The sequence below is a fragment of the Petromyzon marinus genome, chromosome 32 (genome assembly GCF_048934315.1).
Source record: "Petromyzon marinus isolate PM22_M1 ecotype Great Lakes invasive population chromosome 32, UKy_Petmar_22M1.pri1.0, whole genome shotgun sequence".
Classification (NCBI taxonomy): domain Eukaryota; kingdom Metazoa; phylum Chordata; class Hyperoartia; order Petromyzontiformes; family Petromyzontidae; genus Petromyzon; species Petromyzon marinus.
Window position 1 is genome coordinate 9,432,830 of NC_133698.1, and position 22,124 is coordinate 9,454,953.

General features: G+C 48.2%; 1 protein-coding gene across 2 annotated transcripts in view; it reads right to left on the reverse strand.

The window, feature by feature from the left end:
- The window catches only part of UBASH3B (ubiquitin associated and SH3 domain containing B), a 107,383-nt gene that overhangs the window by 18,663 nt on the left and 66,596 nt on the right, over nt 1-22,124 (reverse strand). For both annotated transcript variants that reach the window (XM_032964554.2, XM_032964555.2), the window contains exons 6-13: nt 17,715-17,816; nt 15,682-15,794; nt 8,111-8,285; nt 4,896-5,025; nt 4,145-4,267; nt 3,586-3,678; nt 2,719-2,863; nt 676-782 (exon numbers count right to left, since the gene is read on the reverse strand). In XM_032964554.2, the coding sequence (XP_032820445.2) occupies nt 676-782; nt 2,719-2,863; nt 3,586-3,678; nt 4,145-4,267; nt 4,896-5,025; nt 8,111-8,285; nt 15,682-15,794; nt 17,715-17,816 (988 nt within the window). The remainder of the gene's footprint in view (nt 1-675; nt 783-2,718; nt 2,864-3,585; nt 3,679-4,144; nt 4,268-4,895; nt 5,026-8,110; nt 8,286-15,681; nt 15,795-17,714; nt 17,817-22,124) is intronic.

A 22,124-nucleotide genomic window follows, 5' to 3' on the forward strand; every position in this document is an offset into this window, starting at 1 on the left:
CATGAGAACGTTAATGTTTATTTCAAGCGGTCGGTGTAGTGTTATTGTGAACTAGGTGACCAGCCCCGTTCATAATAGACAAGTCTCGGGCGTCCAGCGATGCATCACAATTATGATGTCAAAAGCCATGGGCCACACACTCCCTACTTGCACACGCATGCCTCCCTACTTGGACATGCATGCCGCATTATATCTGTGCAAATCAGCGGTTTGGAAGGCCGAGTTGGTGGACTAGATTTGTCGAAGAATCTTCTGCATGTTTGAGCGCCACCGATTTCACCGATCCCGTCACAAAGCTCTGCACAGGGTGGGGTGGGGGCGGTCGTGACATCACCGTCGCTTTATTGGCAATCGTCGGCTTCCGCCGTTGGCGTTGTTGAACTTCTTTCGCACCTTGCGTAGCCAACCGCGTTAAATCGGAGGTGCGGGGGCAAGGCCAACAAACTTAACACCAAAAGCATTTCTAAAAGAAACGAGTTGTCAATTTAGATGATGATTTAAAAGTGCACAGCTCCCAGTGGCTTCCTAATAACGGAAGCAAGAGCGTTCCAGACGGCCGCAGGAGCGCATCCCGACGGAGCTTCTCTCCACCTGCAGCCATGCCACTGTTGTGTTCGCCTTCAACCGCCGTGTGTATGGAGGTCTCGCCGGTGGCGACAGCGGGGGGACTCTCACCCTTCTGCTTGCAATCGGCCAGGATCTCCCTGCACACGTGGAAGCTCCGTGTGACGTACACGTCGTACGATTCGCTCGGGTTCAACTGCGCCACCGGAATCAGGGGCCTGGAGACGGACCCAGCACGCACACAACAAGAGACAACAACAAGAACAAACCCCAGCGCTATTGTGGATCCGCAAGAGGGCAGAGGACAGCGGAAGAGGGCGGAGAAGGAAAAACAACAAAGGGGGAGCCACTTGAAGGCCGTAGATCGTCGTGCAACGGTGGCACAACTGCAGATGGAGAGAAGCGCTCTTGACCGTGTGGCCAGAGGTCTGATGATACATTCTGTTTTGCAATAACGCCGTGTGTTGTTTTCACAATGCTAATTGGATATAATGCGATGAATGTATGAGGGGAACACGTTTTTTTTTTTAATAACGCTGGATGCGAATTTGGATATAACGCAATCGAGCGAACGGAACTACGTCGCGCGAGTAGGAACGAGTGGTCGTACGGCTGCTTCGGCTTAGCGCCATCACACAAGGCGGGATGCTGCTGGATGCGTCTAGATGCTACCCATGCACCTCAGACTTTGCTCGACCTGCGTATACATCTCACGCGTTATCGTGGACTTTGCTTTACCCTATATTATTTCTTTTAATGCGGTGTTCTTCAGAAACGCTACTACCCTCTTATTGGAGAACAGACTGTTTTAATAATGATGATGACTTTGATTTACCCAGGAAAGCCTCACTTGATTCTCAATACCCCTTTTTCAGAAGGCTCTTGCATTGGGATGTCTGGCTAATTTTCCATTAATTGAGTGTTTGGCATGTCGGGAGGAAGCGGAAGCACTATAATAATCACACAAATATTAGGATAATTTATCGGCCTTTGTCAATTCACTGATAAAATGAAGGCCTCCCTACACAATTTTGGTCATTTGGGTTGGTTGATCGTACATCATCACTCTGGATAGAGCAGGACCACTCCCACCTCCGATTAGCACCGTTGGCTACGTACGGTGCGAAAGAAGTTCAACGCTAGCCATGGTTGGAAATCAAACTCAGGTCGCCATCTCACTACCACCACTCCACCTCAGAATGTTGAACTATACTCAGAAACGCCCCCATTCCCTTCGTATAAGAGGGGGGATGAAGTAAAGCTCTACACAGATTAATGCAACTGCTGTACTGTCATTTCCTGGTCAGCTTTATAAGGCAGTCTCCTCCCCATTCAAACACCACCCAGACTCATCCCTGCTAAGCTTCCACAATTCATTAGATCCGGTGCATTGAGGGCAATTTGGATCATATTCGAGAGTTATTCGCGAGTAGTAGATTAACTACATCACACTATAAGGGGAGGTAGGTGTGTGTGGGGGTTGGGGGCGGTAGCGTCGTGCTAACCGCACTGCGCTATGAAACCAGCAACACGAGTTTGATTCCCGCTCAAGGCCAACATCAGCGACATATATCCAAATTGGTCCCGAGACTTCCCTAGGCCGACCCAGCCTGAATGTATTACCTGGCATAAAGTGTAAACATCAGCATTGGGGAGACAAAGGCAGTAACGAGTGGTGCTTTGCACCCCCTCAGACGACATGTGGGCCTTCGTAGGTGCTCGTCAACAGTACTTTCCTCCAGTCTGTTTAAAGCTTCACGGGGAATCTCCTTCTCAACAGTCTGTGAAGGCTACACGAGGAATCTCCTCCACGCGTGTTTGTGTTTGGGTGGGGAACGGTGGTGTAGCGCTTAGCGCTACGCTGCGCTATGAACCCGGCTACCCGAGTTCGATTCCCACTCACGGCCAACACCGGTGACGAATATCTGAACCGGTCCTGGGCCTCCCCTAGGTCGACTCAGCCTCAAATGAATACCTGGTGCGGTGTGTAAACATCGCCACTGGGAAGACAAAGGCGGTCGGGCGTGGTGTTGGCCACCCACCCCCTCGTGTACCGTTCCAGCCTTCACAGGTGCTACTCGTTAACAGCACTTGCCCCAAAAGTCTGTTAAGGCTATACGGGACCTTTATCTTTGTGTTTGGGTGACGTCGCACCTGTAGGTGGTATCTATGTGGATTCCAGCTGCCGTGAACTCTTGGTTTGACATCCAGGATGGCAGACAGTTCCCAGGTGTCCACTTGGTCCACTCAAACAACCCTGGCTCGATCTTAATCCTAAGCCGGCCCTCGATCTGCAGACCTGAAATGTAACGAAGGGCAAACTCACTCGATTTCCGATAAACGAGTTACAAAAAATAACTCTGGGTCGCTCAAATAAAAATGCATCCGCGCAAGTTAAAATCAACTCCAGTACGTTGTTGAGTTAACGTCACAAATTTCAAGAAAAATAAATTCATTGTTACTCTTCCAACAATTGCCACTGGCGCCGTGTACAGCTACAGCCGTCTCAACCTCTCTGGCTTCTCTCTGTATGCTGGCAAGCGAGAGCCATTGGCCTTCTTTCATATGGCTGCTGATGTAGATGCAGAGCAACAACCGCAATATCACAATCAGGTGGTCAAGCCAGATAACCGCGTTAGGAGTCAGCGGAGTGTTAAACCCGTCACCACCCGACACAGCCAATTAGCAAGATGTGTCGGGTGGTGGCGGGTTTAACGACACATTGATATTTACCAAAAAAAACTCAATTATGGATAACATCGATCACGAAAGCCGACGTGTTAAACTGACTCGAAATGAGCGTCGCCTCAACCCCTCACGCTCACGTCGCCGACAGCGTCATCCTTGTTATCCGCCGCCTCTCAGCCTTTGCCTCCGCCCACCCACCCATCCACTGCTACCCTGTTAAACCGCTTCGATTGACGTCGTTTCGACATTTCATCGCCGCCGCACCTTTCGGGGGGAGGGGGGGGGGGTTATGGTACGAGTGGCGACGGAAAAAAACGGGCGACACCTGCTCACCTTTAAGGAGATGCTGCGCCGTCTGAACGCAGCGGAGGGAAGGGGAGCAGTAGACCACGTCCACCGCCGCAGCAACATCAAAGAGCGCTTCACCTGCCGTCGTACGCGACAGCGGGGATGCATTATTTAAAGCTAAAAATTCCTTTAGCACGTGGGTGTGAGCTCTCATATCTATGGAGCTTTTTCGATTTTTCATCATTTCTTGCCAGCATTTTGGATGCTGGCAAAAAGAAGGCTGTCTCTAGTGAGGACCAATCAGTTTCAAAGACAATGCATATTACTGTCAGGGCATGTTTTCGTTTGCATGTTCACCACAAGTATATGTGGTTAATGCAGACATGATTCCTTGCAAAAGGTTCCTGTTTGGTGTTTTAATATCTTAACGCCTGTTTTTTTGCCAGAAAGGTTAAAACCTATTCTCAGAAATCTTATGATGTCATCGCGAAGAGCTTACAAGCAGCGCGGTCACGATTGCGTCGAGTCGAGCGTGGCTGTCGTTAGAGAAGCATGATGATGATGATATCATCGGCGGTCGTCATGTCGTTGCAGCGATGCTCACCTGTGAGCCGGGCCTGGGTGACCCCCAGGACGGTGAGCGGGGGGTCATTCTCGAACTGGCGATGCCCTCCGCTCCGTTGCGGCAGACTGGCCGGCATGTTCATGTTCGATCGAAAGTACACTCCTAGAATCGCGGATCAAGGCGTTTAAATTGATTAGTCGTGAGTCGATCATTTGTTACATTTTAAATGTTAACTCGGTGCTCTGTAATGCGCGGAACTCGTAGCCGGAGGGTGGTCAGGGTCAGGCTCTGGTGTCAGAGCAATGAGGCGAGATCGCCAAGCACCTGGGTTCAAATCCACGTCTCAGGCGTTATTAAAATTATTTCCTAAGCGTAGCTGGTTGACAGTCTCAACCCGGTCACAAATGTCTGCAAAATAATGTTTCTTGATTTAAATTGTTTTGGTTACTCCAGCTTGAAGAATGCCGGAATGTACGGTTTTGATTGGCATGTTGCAAACACAATTTGAAGCCCACATAAAACGTGTGTCCCTTAGCGTGGCTAGAGGCCTGTTTGAAGTGACTTAAGTAGTAGTTTTGTGAAGTCATCATGGAAGTAGTGTACAACAATACATATTGCTGCAATGCCCTCTGCGGCCGAGAACATACACGCTGTGACAAGAATCCAAATTATGTTGCGTCGATCGCACGCCCGCACGTCCGCACGGAGGGACACAAAGCAGAGAGCTGCCGTTGTTGCCGTGGGTCGTCGAATTTGTCCGTTGGAGTTTTTCTCTCACGCGGGACTTTACCCCGCTCGTCGAAGCACTGCGCCACCCACTGCCGTCCGAACACCACGTCCATGCGCTCGCCGTGCCGCAGCACAAACAGACTCCGGCGGGCCAGCTCCGTGCCGGAACGCGCGCCCCCACGCAGGGACCGCTGTGTTTGTGCCGCGCCGCCGCCGCCGCCACCGCCGACACAGCCACAGGGAACAGCACGATGGCACAGTTACCACATCACAACGGCAGAAAAACGGCCACGAGCGTGGACGGGGACACGGGTAGAATCACTACCGCGTGGGCGCAAATCGCTCACCGTGGGCAGAGTCACGAATATGATCACTGCCACGGACACAATCGCTCCTGTGAATGCAATCACTTCCACAACCACAGGTGCTATGGCCACAATCCCTGTCACAGACACAATTAGTTCTGGAAAGACACTACCACCATCGTTTCAGGCAATGGGGCCTTCTTCATAGCATGTAGATCGACGTTGGAAATGAGGCTGGTGTCAACCAAAGCAACGCTTGCAACTGTGACTTGCAACCCTGCTTTGACAGACTGTGCATCTGCAAGTGTAATGTAGACCTTCGTATAATGTTGTAACTATTGCTGCTATACGTTTCTCTCCGCGATATTCAACCGTTGTTTGTTGTTGGAGTTTATGTACGACTTGTTGATTTATCTGGCCATGTAACTTTCTTATGTAATGTTCCACCATTGCCAGCCCCCAGCTTGGGCTGGACATAAGTGCCTGCTGCAAGAGAAATAAATATTCCGATTCTGACAAGTGGAAAAAAAAACCCAGAGACCTTAGCAGTTCAACTAGTTCCTCCAGCTTGAACGGAATGTCTACGCGGGATAACAAACACCGAGTCTACTGGTAAGTGCAGCGAATACCTGAGCAAGCTGCACACGCCAGTAACTTTAGCCATGGCCAGATGTCATCTCAATCGCCAACAGGTATGTGACAGGTAACAACGTGTCACGGTTATCAACCTCCCCGCATGCCTGATTAAAGATAAGGTTGAAATGGTACACAAAGTTGGGTTTTATGATCGTATCACACCAGCTTTTGTCTACACTGTCCCTACAGGGATGACCCGAGTAAGATACACTCTAAAACCTTTGAAGAAGTTGGAACACAAGCCTACATCTGTCATCATGTTATAAAAAATAGCAATGCCTTATATAATTGGTTCTTTCGGTAAAGTCACGTAGAAGGGAAATAATAAAGTAATACAAATAAAACAATAAAATTCTCACGACGTTTCGATTGCAACACAAGCAATCATCATCGGCAATGCCTTAGTCTGTCCTTCTGTCATAATATGGTGATTTTGCTGATGCTTCAAAGTGTTCTCACCAGCGTTAACACTTTCCCCTGTAACCATAATCTGTGTGATACAGTAACGAACGCACATCCATTATAGTCAAATCTAAATGCACGTGAGTGCACCGTCACTGAACGTGTGTGTGTGCATGCCTTTTAGACATTTGTTATATTTTTTATTCGTACTGTCATTACACTTGTTTACCTGGAAAAGCCTGAGTCTCATGACTCTTTACCAAGAGGGTCGTGCCAAGTTTTCATTGTGGGATGTGGAAGGGAAATAATTGTTCTGCATGTACCCAATCGAGCAAATTTGCAGGGGTCGTTGACCATTTCATATTTTGCCGGCGCGCAACTCTTTACATCCGATACACCCGCCGGAATCGACCGGGGTGGCCTGCCGGATTCGAGCCTCTAAACCCCCCGCCCCATCACCAGCTCACAACGTTTCCAAGAGTAATTCGCGCCGACATCTGAATATAGGCTATGGTATGTGTGCGTGTATTTTTTACTTCTTTCGCTCCATGCGTAGCCAACCGTGCTAATCGGAGGTGCGCGGGAAGGACAACAAACTATGGGTCTCTGTGTGAGTCTGTGTATGTATGTTGAACTTATAAGAATAGGCTTTACCCTTTCTGGCAATAAAACAGCTGTGTTAAGATGTTAAAACACGACACAGAACACTTTTGCAAGGAATCGTCTGCATTAAGCACATGTACATGCAAACAAAAAAACATTCTCTGGTAGTATATACATTGTCTTTGCAATTGATTGGTCCACACCAGAGACAGCTTTATTTAGAGCCTAGTCTCAAACAGTGTTAGACCAGAGGACGCCGAAAGGCAAACAGCACAAGGACTATGCCACTATCAGGACATTCAGAGCTCGGGGTGAGCAGCTACATCATGGGACCTCCAGAAAGAGAAACACACCCCGTCTTATATTTTGATACTGGCAAGGGAGGTCCCAGTCCCATTATATGTTCAACTTCTATTACACCGTACGTAGCCAACTGTGCTAATCGGAGGTGCGGGGGAATTACAACGATACAGCCCATGGCACTGGCAAGCAAAAGCAAGCAAAAAAAATACATTTGAGGAATGTGAAATACAGGTGAAGAAAACATTGGGTCATCACAGATTTGCCGAGGACAATCACAATGGCAAACTGATACAAATATGCTGCTGGAAATGGCAGTCAAGGGAGGGAACCTGTGAAGTGACATCCACCACAGACGTGGGGCAATGAAATCAGCTCGTGTGCAGAGAGCTAGAGGGCCGCAACACGCTGACAACCGGCAATGGATATATCACTGCTAACGTTAAGAATGTACTTCGATGAAAAGCTTTGTGATGACTTTCCAAGACAGGTGCTGTGTAACTCCCGACACCGCCATTATCCTTACTGTTGCTGCTAGTGCCACCGATGCGCATCTACGCCCTTCTCCTTGGCGTCTATCTCTTCTGTTGAGTGCCTGGGCTGCTTTATTAGCTTTATTTTGGTGATTCTGAAAACGTTTTGGCTAAGCCATGTTCGTTGTAGCACAGAGTTAGCCTGATAACTTTAATCTACATTGTCTTATGGTTGTTATTGTTTAACTTGCATCCCACTGGGATTTTTGCACACAGCCGTTGGAAATGCGGTTTTTTCCAGGATTTTTCTATTGCGTGTAGTCACTTTAAGATGTTTTCTTGCTCATGTTTTGTTTCGTTGCGGTTGCACACGAGTCAAGAGCCGCATGGCTCACAGGGTTATATCGAATAAATGAAACTGAAAAACTGTGTGGAGTTGCTGCTGTGCATCATCCATTGCTGCTGCTGTTTTTCTGTGCTGCAGCTGCTGCAGCTGCAGCTGCAGCATCAGTTGCTCCTGCAGCCGCTTCCCGCAGCTGGCGGTGCGCCGCGCTTGCCTGGCTGTTCGTCGCGGAGGCCGGTCCGTTGACGGCGAGGAGCGCGGAGGAGGAAGCGGACGACGATTCTCCGTTGCCGTGGGCCGCGTGTCTCAGGAGCAGCTCACGGGGCACCGACGTCGCGGCGGCGGCGGCGGCCTCCGTGGTCAGCACGGGGCACGACAGCGCGTAGGACCTGCCGAGCCAGGTTTGGGGCAGGTTAGCGAGGCACAAGGGTCAGAGGTCAACAAATTACTCAATAGGAGTCTACGTTAGCAATCACCGCCACCTGCGAAAAAAAAACACTTGGTAGGACCATGGCGAAGAAGAGTCATAAGAGACTCGGTTAGGCTTTCCTTCGCTTAAACAAGCACAATAATGTATAAAAAAAACAGGCCTATTGTGGGGCAGCCAGTGAGGACATTCGCAGAGCTTTTCCGATAATACGTTAATATCAGGGTTGGAGCAGAGGAGCAGTGATTATCACACATGGTGGTATGCAAGCCAGCAGGCAACCTGAGTGCAATTCCCAGCCCCGACTGACATCGCCAGTGGGTGGCGAGTTATATAATGGGCCTCTCCCTTCACCAACCCACGCCGACCAGCCGGGTGAAGTATGGCCAATCAACTCCCCGTAGACTGACAGCGGCAAAGCGGGAAGGGCTTCATTCAACTCAAGATGGTCAAAGAGGTTGGGACACAATGTGCAGTTAAAAAAATGTGTTGGTGCAAAGGCAGTAGAGAAACGTGCACGTCCGGACAAAGCACGTGGTTCAGCGCCATGAGAGAGTGTGCGCAACCAACTCGAAGGGCAGACGATGTTATCTTCGGGCACAGCTTTTTGCAATCGGCAAAATAATAATCTAGACACATCCTTTGGCCAGCCGTGGGCTAGGAATTTAAAGGTGTAGTGCGTGTGTGCTAAACCACTGCCCTCCCTGCCCCGCCCGCACCCGCACCCCAGCAGCTACAGAAAAATGTACATAATAAAAATATCGCATTACCTGCCTTTCCTGTAATATTTTAATTACATTCGTTGTGTTTTTCAGTAGCTGCGTGGGATGCGATGGTTTTAGCATGCACGCGCATGGCAATGCCAACGTTGGTTGCGAGCGACGTCTGAACAGGTTTGGGTCGTGCACCACCCCGCACACGCCTCCCCCCCTCCCTTCTTCACCACCTCGCGCGCTGTGACTGGCGTGGTGAAGTACGGCCACACAACCCCTCAAGGCCGACGTGACATTGAGAGGACGATTCATCGTCCAACAGAGGATTTGGCAAAAGGGCTTGAAACTAAAGCTAAGGAAAAAATAATAACTGCATTAACATGTTTTATTGCTGTGTACGTGTTTAACCGGCGGATTAAAGAACTGTAGCTTGCTGTAAGTTTCCCCGAGTCACAACATGCCCATGTGTAGGATTCTTAAGTCAGTGGATCATTTAAGAAAAATAATTTTAAAAGGTTAGTGGATTTTTAAGGCTTCGATAGGCAAAACTAAAGCAACTTATTGAAAGATCCTAAGCGGAGCAGCAGAAACGTGCCAAGCCACTCTGCTCGTCTCCCATGTTCAAAAATTAAATTAACCCGACTCTGGCTTCTGAAACGGGAATAATTAAAGAACGTTCTTGCACACGTAGACGTGCAGCAATCGATCGCACGATTATTTTGCAAGCGCAGTGAAAATAGTATGATGTAGGTTCCACGACGTTTTTTTTTTTAATAAACTCGACGCATTCATATACAGTGAGGGAAAAAAGTATTTGATCCCCTGCTGATTTTGCACGTTTGCCCACTGACAAAGAAATGATCAGTATGTAATTTTATTGTTAGGTTTATTTGAACAGTGAGAGACAGAATAACAACAACAAAATTCAGAAAAACGGATGTCAAAAATGCTATGAATTGATTTGCATTTTAATGAGGGAAATAAGTATTTGACCCCCCTGCAAAACATGACTTAGTACTTGGTGGCAAAACCCTTGTTGGCAATCACAGAGGTCAGACGTTTCTTGTAGTTGGCCACCAGGTTAGCACACTTCTCAGGAGGGATTTTGTCCCACTCCTCTTTGCAGATCTTCTCCAAGTCATTAATGTTTCGAGGCTGATGTTTGGCAACTCGAACCTTCAGTTCCCTCCACAGATTTTCTATGGGATTAAGGTCTGGAGACTGGCTAGGCCACTCCAGGACCTTAATGTGCTTCTTCTTGAGCCACTCCTTTGTTGCCTTGGCCGTGTGTTTTGGGTCATTGTCATGCTGGAATACCCATCCACGACCCATTTTCAATGCCCTGGCTGAGGGAAGGAGGTTCTCACCCAAGATTTGACGGTACATGGCCCCGTCCATCGTCCCTTTGATGCGGTGAAGTTGTCCTGTCCCCTTAGCAGAAAAACACCCCCAAAGCATGTTTCCACCTCCATGTTTGACGGTGGGGATGGTGTTCTTGGGGTCATAGGTAGCATTCCTCCTCCTCCAAACACAGCGAGATGAGTTGATGCTAAAGAGCTCCATTTTGGTCTCATCTGACCACAACACTTTCACCCAGTTGTCCTCTGAATCATTCAGATGTTCATTGGCAAACTTCAGACGGGCATGTATATGTTCTTTCTTGAGCAGGGGGGCCTTGCGGGCGCTGCAGGATTTCAGTCCTTCACGTGGTAGTGTGTTACCAATTGTTTTCATGGTGACTATGGTCCCAGCTGCCTTGAGATCTTTGACAAGATCCTCCCGTGTAGTTCTCGGCTGATTCCTCACCGTTCTCATGATCATTGCACCTCCATGAGGTGAGATCTTGCATGGAGCCCCAGGCCGAGGGAGATTGACAGTTCTTTTGTGTTTCTTCCATTTGCGAATAATCGCACCAACTGTTGTCACCTTCTCACCAAGCTGCTTGGCAATGATCTTGTAGCCCATTCCAGCCTTGTGTAGGTCTATAATCTTGTCCCTGACATCCTTGGAAGCTCTTTGGTCTTGGCCATGGTGGAGAGTTTGGAATCTGATTTATTGATTGATTGCTTCTGTGGACAGGTGTCTTTTATACAGGTAACAAGCTGAGATTAGGAGCACTCCCTTTAAGAGTGTGCTCCTAATCTCAGCTCGTTACCTGTATAAAAGACACCTGGGAGCCAGAAATCTCTGATTGAGAGGGGGTCAAATACTTATTTCCCTCATTAAAATGCAAATCAATTCATAACATTTTTGACATGCGTTTTTCTGGATTTTTGTTGTTATTCTGTCTCTCACTGTTTAAATAAACCTACCATTAAAATTATAGACTGAACATTTCTTTGTCAGTGGGCAAACGTACAAAATCAGCAGGAGATCAAATACTTTTTTCCCTCACTGTAAGCTCCATCGTTGCAACATAGACATACAAACGCACGCAGGCAAACACACTGGATACCTGTCTGTGCCTTCGCGCTGTGCAGGATTGTGCGTGCACGTGTGTGGTGAGCAGACGTGGGGAGCGGTAGCGTAGTGCTAGGCGCGCTGCGCTTCGAACTTGGTGACTCAAGTTCGATTTATGCTCACGGCCAACACCAGTGACGATTATCTGAACCGGTCCTGGGCCTCCCCTAGGTCGACTCAGCCTCACATGAGTACCTGGTGTGGTGTGTAAACATCGCCGCTGGGGAGACAAAGGCGGCCGGGCGTGGTCTTGGCCACCCACCGTCTTCGTGTGCCGTGTCGGCCGTCACAGGTGCTACTCGCTAACAGCACTTGCCCCAACAGTCTGTTAAGGCTATACAGGAGATCTTTATCTTTTTTTCGTGAGCAGACGTGAAACAATCGGACTCCCCCGCGAGTTGACGCTCCGAAACGGACGCATGACATCAACCACAGCCATGTTTGCAACTTTAATTTGGCAACCGTTAATCCAGTAAGTGCGACTTAATCCTAAGTCTCTACGATGTTTTGCTACAGCTGATATTTTTTTTTCTCCCGTGTCGTTCTGTTGCATTGTTCGAGGTTACGCGCGATAGTTTAATTTATCTACCGGTGCCTCTGTAATGTTCCGCCATTGCCGGACACCTGCGAGAAAGAGCTTCATAGCTTATCGGGTGGGGGGGGGGGGTGTTCCGGCTGAAATCAATTGTCTTGTGTCTATGAATTGTTGTGATTCAGGCTTAAAACTCGTTTAAGGAATCGATTATCGTTAGAGCACTCTCGCGAAATTCCACGCTTTTCCCCGGTGGTTGCGAGGGTCAGCCACGGCCGAGCCACTGCCGGATGAAGGCTCGCAGACCCTTGGTCGCAGGGGCCACGTGAACCAGTCGTACACCACAAATGCAAATCCAACATCATTTGGTCTTCTACTTGCAATCCGATGAGCCTGGGAATCGATTTTAGTCGATGAATCCATGCATCGCCAAACGCCTGATGGTCACCAAAGTTGCTTTCATCGGAAATTACAGTTTCCGCATCTCAAGGTTCTCTTGTCTCTTGAGCACTGTGGTCAAACTAGTTGTGGTCAAACTGGAAAGCCTCAAAAGAGCCAAAGAATCTGCAGGTGGGGGTCGAAGAGACAGCGGGGGGGGGGGGGGAAAGGTGTTTATCATCCAGCACGTTGGCCAAGATCCCACGAACTGCTGCCAAACAACTCTGTGTTCCCCACGACCATTTGATGGTGGGCTGGCCCGTATCGTGTAATGGGCAAGTGGGGCCTGGCCCCTTCAGATTGCCACTGCAGCCTCTACCTGGCCAAAAACAAATGGTAATCAGGGGGTGGGGGGGGGGGGGAGGGAGCCTCGGTCCACTTAGGCTAGGCCGCACGACCCACTTTGTCAAGCGGGCAACCTGCTCTTAGCCAGGTCACTCAGTGGGCCCACTTTTATTGTCACCGTGCAAACGTAGCATGGGATGTTTTTGTTCTTCTCATTGCAGTGCAAGGCTTGTAGAGGACTTGTGAATTTTGTTTGGAACATTTGTAAATTAGTCGTCTGTGAGCCCTTTATGCAAAATTTGAGTGTGCGGCACACATCGACTGCGTATTGACGAGTCGCATATGTCCAGCGGCACGCAAGATGTTGGGTTTCCGCAGCTTTGTGTCAAAGGCAATAGCCATATTTTCATTCGTACATACAGTCTGTGCGTACCAAATGATGCAATAGCCCACACTGAAAGCCAGTCTGTGGATAATTCATGTTTGATGGCAACGAATCTTTGACAGCCTCTTCAAGGCACGGGATTTCTCAGGGTACCACATTCATGTCCCAGTAGCCCAAATGTCCAGACGAAGGCATCTTCAGCATATTTAATATTTTAGCAATAATCCCTGCAGCGCAAAAAAAGAGCCAAATAACAATGGTGGCCGGCTGCTTAGTCGTGAACGCGCCACAGGTGTTTGTGAAAATGCACGCGACGCCACCACTAACAAAAAAAAGACCAAGCGTGTTTTACGTGTGCACGTGTCACTGCAAACACATCATGTGAAGCACATTGTAGACGCAACTTGAAAATCAAACGTAGCCCCTGACACGGCCACAAGGTTCTACGAGTTCATATGCCGGAAGTAAGGCGCGTTTTGATGGCTAAACACTGTTGTTGCTGTGTTCCCACGGCAGCACGTACAGCGAGGGGAAAAAAGTATTTGATCCCCTGCTGATTTTGTACGTTTGCCCACTGACAAAGAAATTATCAGTTTATAATTTTAATGGTAGGTTTATTTGAACAGTGAGAGACAGAATAATAACAAAAAAATGCAGAAAAACGCATGTCAAAAATGCTAAAAATTGATTTGCATTTTAAAGAGGGAAAAAAGCATTTGTCCCCCTCTCAATCAGAAAGATTTCTGGCTCCCAGGTGTCTTTTATACAGGTAACGAGCTGAGATTAGGAGCACACTCTTAAAGGGAGTGCTCCTAATCTCAGCTTGTTACCTGTATAAAAGACACCTGTCCACAGAAGCAATCAATCAATTAGATTCCAAACTCTCCACCATGGCCAAGACCAAAGAGCTCTCCAAGGATGTCAGGGACAAGATTGTAGACCTACAGAAGACTGGAATGGGCTATAAGACCATTGCCAAGCAGCTTGGTGAGAAGGTGACAACAGTTGGTGCGATTATTCGCAAATGGAAGAAACACAAAAGAACTGTCAATCTCCCTCAGCCTGGGGCTCCATGCAAGATCTCACCTCGTGGAGTTGCAATGATCATGAGAACGGTGAAGAATCAGCCCAGAACTACACGGGAGTATCCTGTCAATGATCTCAAGGCAGCTGGGACCATAGTCACCAAGAAAACAATTGGTAACACACTACGCCGTCAAGGACTGAAATCCTACAGCGCCCGCAAAGTCCCCCTGCTCAAGAAAGCACATATACATGCCCGTCTGAAGTTTGCCAATGAACATCTGAATGATTCAGAGGACAACTGGGTGAAAGTGTTGTGGTCAGATGAGACAAAAATGGAGCTCTTTGGCATCAACTCAACTCGCCGTGTTTGGAGGAGGAGGAATACTGCCTATGACCCCAAGAACACCATCCCCACCGTCAAACATGGAGGTGAAAACATTATGCTTTGGGGGTGTTTTTCTGCTAAGGGGACAGGACAACTTCACCGCATTAAAGGGACGATGGACGGGGCCATGTACCGTCAAATCTTGAGAACCTCCTTCCCTCAGCCAGGGCATTAAATATGGGTCGTGGATGGGTATTCCAGCATGGCAATGACCCAAAACACACAGCCAAGGCAACAAAGGAGTGGCTCAAGAAGAAGCACATTAAGGTCCTGGAGTGGCCTAGTCAGTCTCCAGACCTTAATCCCATAGAAAATCTGTGGAGGGAGCTGAAGGTTCGAGTTGTCAAACGTCAGCCTCGAAACCTTAATGACTTGGAGAAGATCTGCAAAGAGGAGTGGGACAAAATCCCTCCTGAGGTGTGTGCAAACCTGGTGGCCAACTACAAGAAACGTCTGACCTCTGTGATTGCCAACAAGGGTTTTACCACCAAGTACTAAGTCATGTTTTGCAGAGAGGTCAAATACTTATTTCCCTCATTAAAATGCAAATCAATTTATAACATTTTTGACATGCGTTTTTCTGGATTTTGTTGTTGTTATTCTGTCTCTCACTGTTCAAATAAACCTACCATTAAGATTATAGACTGATCATTTCTTTGTCAGTGGGCAAACGTACAAAATCAGCAGGGGATCAAATAATTTTTTCCCTCACTGTAATAGCCCGGAACTTTCCGGCAACCTTGCCAAGAGTGCCACCAGCTTTTACCCAGGCTCCCCTCAGACCAAACTCACGACTTCATGGGGGTCAAGAGTATTTGGCTGCTGCTGTACATTTTCCGCACGATAAGCCACTCACTTCGTCGAGCTATCATTCGTGGCCGGGTCGCTTTTAAGACAAAGAGCTCTGTAGCTCATACGGGCCTTACCTGGTAAAAAAAAAAGTACATCGTTTAGTTTTAGAACCTATTCTTAGCGGAACATGCGAGTCTTGGCGGCGGCAGGGTGCCACTGAGAATGAACGCAGGACGAGGGGAGCGGCTCTCTCCGTATCAAGGGGGGCGTAAAGGCGACGATTTTTCGGCGCAGTGCTCTCGAAGCGCTCCGACGCCGTCCCGTCACGGCGCTCTCGCTCACCTGTGCAGCACCCAGGTGTCCGACTCGTCCGCTTTCTGCGTGTAGTTTTCCGGCAGCAGCCCGGCCAGGCCCGAGATCCACGACGTCCCCTGCACCCAGCCCTCGCTGCCACCCTGCAAACACGGAGCCATCAGAATCCGATGAGCTATGAAGCTTTTTTTTTAACAAGATGTCCAGTACGGGCGGGGCAGCAAGTTACAACAGCAAACGGTACAAAAACACGACAGGAAGTGAAAAATAGAGAAGCTGGCAAGCAAGTCACCGAGTAAAAATAAATTCGTTGTTTAAGTCCTGGCAAGGCAACAAAAAGAACAACAAACAAAAACAGACCCAGACCGCACCAAGCTCTGCCGGGTAGCTCGGACTCGGGAGGGCTAATGCCATGCCGAAAGCATGGGCTGGTTATGGAAAGATCTTGCGCTCCGATTCTGGATGGCCAACCATAATTTAACTGCATCCCCCAAACTGTCGTGAGGGTTCATTCTCAAATCGGGTCACAAAAAAAACGCACGCGAATTTGTGCGGTCATATTAAATTAGTTTGGTTTTTCACACTTAAATTATAGCAGGTGTGAAAAGAACAGATTTGGTTTTACCGGCACATAACGAACACCCCTATCACGGCACATAGACGGTGTGCCCTTCGTGTCGATAAAGCGGCGCTTTTGAAGGGATTTAAGGAGCAGCTGTGATAACAACTTTGAAGGCTTCCCCGTGCCATGCCATCCATGGGGATTGTTTGACAATACTTCACCACGCTGGCCAGCGTGGGTAGGGTAAAGTGAGGCCTAGGACCGGTTCCGGACATCATTTGTTACCGACGTCAACCTTAGCTGGTGCGCGAACTCGGGTTGTCCGGTTAAAAATGCAGCGCGCTAACCACTACATTACTGCTTCCGCCACCTGACAATAAATACCCGTCCAAACTTGGGATTAACGGAGTGGCACCTAAAACGGTTGGCTGACGATGAGCAGCAGGCCTAATTGTAGATTACAATGACAACGTGCGAGTTGAAATGTATCTGCAATTGACTCTGTCCAGTGGAGTTTTGAGGGGGGGGGGGGGGGTATTGCATTTTATCTCAGGATGTACAATATGCAAGCTTTTTTAACATACTCTAAGAGTTGCCATTTTTTTATCTATTCGGTTTGCCTTCACACAACGGAATGAGAGCCTAACAAAAGGTAACCTGTTTGTGCTTCAGTCAGACAGTTGGATGTTGGTGTGTGTACCAGCCACACCTAAGGACCGTACACATTTTCAAAGACAATGATGGTTCACGAGGAAATGGGTACCACATACCACAAAAGAAAACCGAAAGCTAACAAAGGCCATCTGAGATATGAACCTCCGCAAGTGTTGTCAAACCGCCACCTATAGCAAAACACAGTACAGGAAAGGCCTTCATCCAGCAGTGGATTTTACAAAGGGCTGTAAAAAAAACGTCAAATAAAAGTAACGCTGGAAGCGTCCCATTTAAAATCGGCCATTGTGTTGGGGTCGGGATCGAACCCACGACCATCTGTATACCAGGCAAGGTAGTTAACATCTCGCTACCATGTCGCCCAATCAGTCATTGCGATGGGAGTGCTTCGCCGTGGCTGGCTGCGTTCTCCTCTTCAAAAAAAAAAACCCCATATAAACCTGGAGCCTTGTCCAGCCATAGGGCAACAGAAGCAATCGTGGGTTTGGCTAAACCACGTCCATCCGAGCACGAAGAATGTGAGGCGAGGGATTCTCAGCTGAATCACTCTCCGACTGTGACTCAAGAGCATTTTCCTGTTCATGGAACCGCCTTGCCGTGGATTTTTTGACGTCACCCATAGCTCATAATCACCAATACCTGTGGTCTGTGGTTTCTGTCACGAAGAAAGCATCTATACTCGGCCCTGCGTTATCATAAACATTCCTGTAGAATGACTATCAGGTTTATATTGATCAAACACAATAAAAACACAACACGCCGTGGGGGCATCAGAGTCGTGTCGCGCACGCACGTGCGTGCGTGTGTGCATACATGCTGTCGCGTTCACCTGTGCACCGTGCTCCGAAGGCGACACAAATATGGAATCTCCCGGTATTAGCTCCAGCTCGTCGTCGTTCTGAGGGATGTACGGGTAAAGCACCCGCAGGGTCTGCGGCGGAGGAAGCGTTGGCAAGGCGACGGGGGGGGGGGGCGGTTTACAACGTTGCAGGGGGTCATCGAAGATGGAAGGGTTAGGGAGGTATAAGGGGAAAAATAGGTCAGGGGTTCAGAGGGAGAGGGCGCAGATACACGTTTGCATCAATGCACCGTATTTACGACGACCTTCGGTGAGATTAAAGGGGGCTCACGAACAGACGCCTCCTCGTAAAGGACCCGACAAGCACGCAGAACTTCCGCCAAGCTTCGAGGGCCCACAACCCCTAAATCGCATCCCCACACACACATACCGTGGCAGCAGATGCAGGTACTTGACGATGATGAGATGATGATGCACAAATGAAAAATTAAAACGGCTCTGGTGTGCGAGGAGGTGCGGGGGAAGGACAACGAACTAAACACAAAAAAAGCAGTTAGAAAGAAATTCGCTTCCAATCTCGATTTGCAAGTACACAGCTCCCAATGGCTTCCTAAAAACAGAAAGAAGAGCGTTCCAGACAGCCGCAGAAGCCCACCTGAACGCGTGCGCGATGCGGTGACCACCTTTTTTCGATGATTAGCCAAAGGCCGCAGCGAGGATGACCGGAGTTCGCATGATGGTTCAATGCTCCTTGACGAGAAAATACATATCTGTTGCATGGGACCTGGCGAGCCCATGGCCTATGGACACCTCAACCAGTGGCGATTAAATCGTCTGTCGTTATTAAAGCGTTCATATTTAATTGTAAAAAAAATGTTATCAACTGATATTAAGCTATATTCTTGGGTCTTTCGGTAAAGTCGCGTAGATATACAAATAATCACAACATCACGGCGTTTCTATCGCAACACAAGCAATCGTCATCAGGTGAGAGCTGCTGAAGCAGCAAAAAATAGGTTCAAAGAAAATAACAAAAAGCTGTTACGTTTTGACTGGTTTAGGTGTTAATTACGTGTCAATCTAAATCTAAAAGCAGTGTTACGTCACTATTTATTTGAATTGCAACGATTGTTATAAAAAAAATGTAGGATATTGTATTTTTCACGATTTCCGATCGTGAAGGCGCTACGTTTCGCAGTCAGCGGTTTTAGTAGGAGGCGCAATTTAATCCGCAGTGCCGTTTTTATTTATTCAAACGTGATGTCACAGGATCACAGGATCCTTAAAAATTCACCGTGCAGCAGAAGGCGTGTGGCATGCGGTCAGAAATGTCGTTTTTTTTAAGAAGCGACCTGGCCACAAACGATAGTTCAACGGAGTGGCTTATCATGTGGAAATTTATAGCAGCCAAATACTTGGAATGCATATTTCTAAATATTGAGGGAAAAACCGAAGGACCCGGAGAAAAATCCACGCAACCATTGGGAGAGAGACATGCAAACCCCAAATATATAGATCGAACCCATGACCTCCTGTATACCAGGTGTGCTGCCCTTCTGCAGTCCGTAAATGCCGTATTGTTTTGCAAAACCCCAAGATGATCAGTTTTACATTTAATAATAATGAACTTAACACAAATGTCATAACATCCATATGTCATGGAACGTTTTTTTTTTCGCGGAAACAAAAGCATTGTACAAGCAGGGGCGGATGCCAGGATTTCAGGCCGGGGTGACATTCAACAAATGTTAATTTCAAGAATGATTAAGAGAGTCAGGCTGTTGAACTAGACGCCATCGGTTGGCGACACACTCTGACAATGCAGTTGCACGGAGTCCGCCAGACCGAGTGTCGTACACTTACACGCAGAATGTCACCCCTGTCACCCCCCCTGGCTCCGCCCCCGTGTACAAGCATGGCAATATTACGAAAGCCTTCACTATATTTGCGAATGTATGTGACACAATCATGTCTGGTGGCTCGTTGTTGTGAGTCAGCACCACATTTGAAGGTAACCGATGCATGGAAGGGATGGGATGATTTAGGGCGGCGCTTCTTAACCTTTACTGCAGCCTTGCACCGTCTTTGCTTCTCAATCGTTAAAACATGCAGAATGGTAATACATACAAGAATATAAGTAGTTGTACTTAGTGCTTAGCTTGTGTTTCGATGATGTACCTTCGACAAAAAGATGTGGCCATGGTCTCACACCCCCAGAAAGGGCCTCTCGCACCCCCGGGGGTGCGTGATGCACCCCAGCTTAAGAACCACTGCTCTGCGGCCTTTGCCCTCTCCCAGGAGTGGATCACTGCCCTGTGGGACTTTAATCCGATAAGCACATTATCGAGAGTTGTTTAATTTTCAGTGTTTTGTTTCATGCTTCCCCACCCCCATTCCCCTTCGCACCCCCCCCCCCTCCTTTTCCCCCCTCACTCCCCACCCGCGTGGATTTTTCTCCGGGTCCTTCGGTTTTTCCCTCCACATTTAGAATCAAGATCATGCGTTTAGAGTATTTGGCTACTGCTATGAATTTCCACAGGATGATGATGATGATGATGATCAGCCACTTTGTTGAGCTATCACTTTTGATGGACAGCTCACTTCTGATAAAGAGCCCCGTGGCTCAGAGGGCCTTACCTGGAAAAATAAAAAGTAAACAGTTTAAGCTTAAATTTTGATTTAAAGCTTTCGTGACTGCAGGGATTCATATTCTTGGTTCTTTCAGTAAAGTCACGTAGAAGGGAAACAATAAAAATATAAAACGTCGTGAGAATTTTATTGCTTTATATATTTATTATTTCATTGTTTCTCTTCTACGTGACTTTACCGAAAGAACCAAGAATAGATATAGTTTAAGTTTAGTTCTTTCCCAGCCCCCTCTCTACCCCCCGCTATGTGAGTTACCTTTGCCCTCATCACCCCCCTTCCCCATGAGTTTGTTTTATGTTCCCGCTCGCGGTCCCCATTTGGGTGGGGCGGCAAGCCCGAATTTCATCCCACCTCGTGAGGCCCTGGCGAGGACGACCTCTCGGGGTTTTCGCTAGCGGAGTTTCTGTCCCCGCCCCCCGCACCCCCACCCCCTTTGAACTGTGACCGGTGGCTTTGTACCGGGCTAGCGTTGAGTCACGATACAAAAAAAACTACGTTAAAAAAGGTTATTTCATGTATGAGGAATGTCAGGCCGCATATTTACCATGCAATCTGACCTACTGGAGATTGGCCGCAGCCTGCCGTGTGATTGTTACATCCGTTATTCAACAGCAGCATGAAACGTTCTAAAATGTACACACTCCGCCGTGTGTCTAATATCAAAGGGTTTAAATATACATGTACCAGTCTTTTCCATTCGTACATTTGTGTTTGTTTACATACAGTGAGGGAAAAAAGTAATCGATCCCCTGCTGATTTTGTGGCGAAGACGCAACTTAAGACGAATGACGCAAAATGAATCATTACTGTGAACGTTAGTCGTCTCATTATTACTGCGTTACAATCCTAGCCACCCTTGTTCATCCGTTACCAAGCCGACGATAATAAAATACTTCCCGAGCACGAGTTTTTAACCCTTTCCAATTACACGTTACTTGTTCGCGCGATCACTAACCCGCCAATAATAAACCTCCAGTTAACAACTGTTCTGCAAACGACGACAACCAAGTGCACACTGGGAGACCCGTGGTGCCGCCCACCTTTTCCGCTCGACTGACGTACTTCGTACACGCCCAACGCCCCACCCTGTGACGGCAGCTCCATGTCAAGACGACGATGACGAAGAGTCGCCCGAGAACACACTCTATAAACTACATTTTAAATACACACAAACTGCCCACTGAGCTTCCGGTTAGCTCCCAAACGAGACGGTTCTACTGAGGGGATATTTTGGAAAATTTGATTTTGAGCGTTTTAAGACGTGGCATGAAAGCAAGGTTGCCACCGCGGGGGTGCAAATAAAAGCAGGACATATCATCGGAAGGAGAATATCTCACAATGAAATGTGCATCATTACACAAATGACCAAAACGGGGGGGGGGGGGGTGTTTTTGGTGTCACGGGAAGACCCACAGATGATCCTGGGGAAATCAGTACTGGTGGCAAGCCCGACAGGAAACCAAGGATGCCTTAAGAACACCCACACATGCGAGAATAAAGCACCACTATCATCGACATCAGCCACGATCCACCCACTGTTTAATGAAGGCCTCCACATGTTACCACCATCGCGATGCAGCAATCGGCATCAACTCCTATGCATGGTCCAGTTTCAATGTTCCCATCTCCGCGGTGAGTTACGCCTTTTGGGGCGCCCGTTCTCACCACGGGGTTGCTATTCCACGAATGGTCCCCGTCCATGGGTCATCGCTTCTGCTTCTGACGTGTCCCTGTTCAAGTCACTCACCTTTCCGCATTTGTCAGCACTGCGAGTTCTCCTATAGCGCGGTA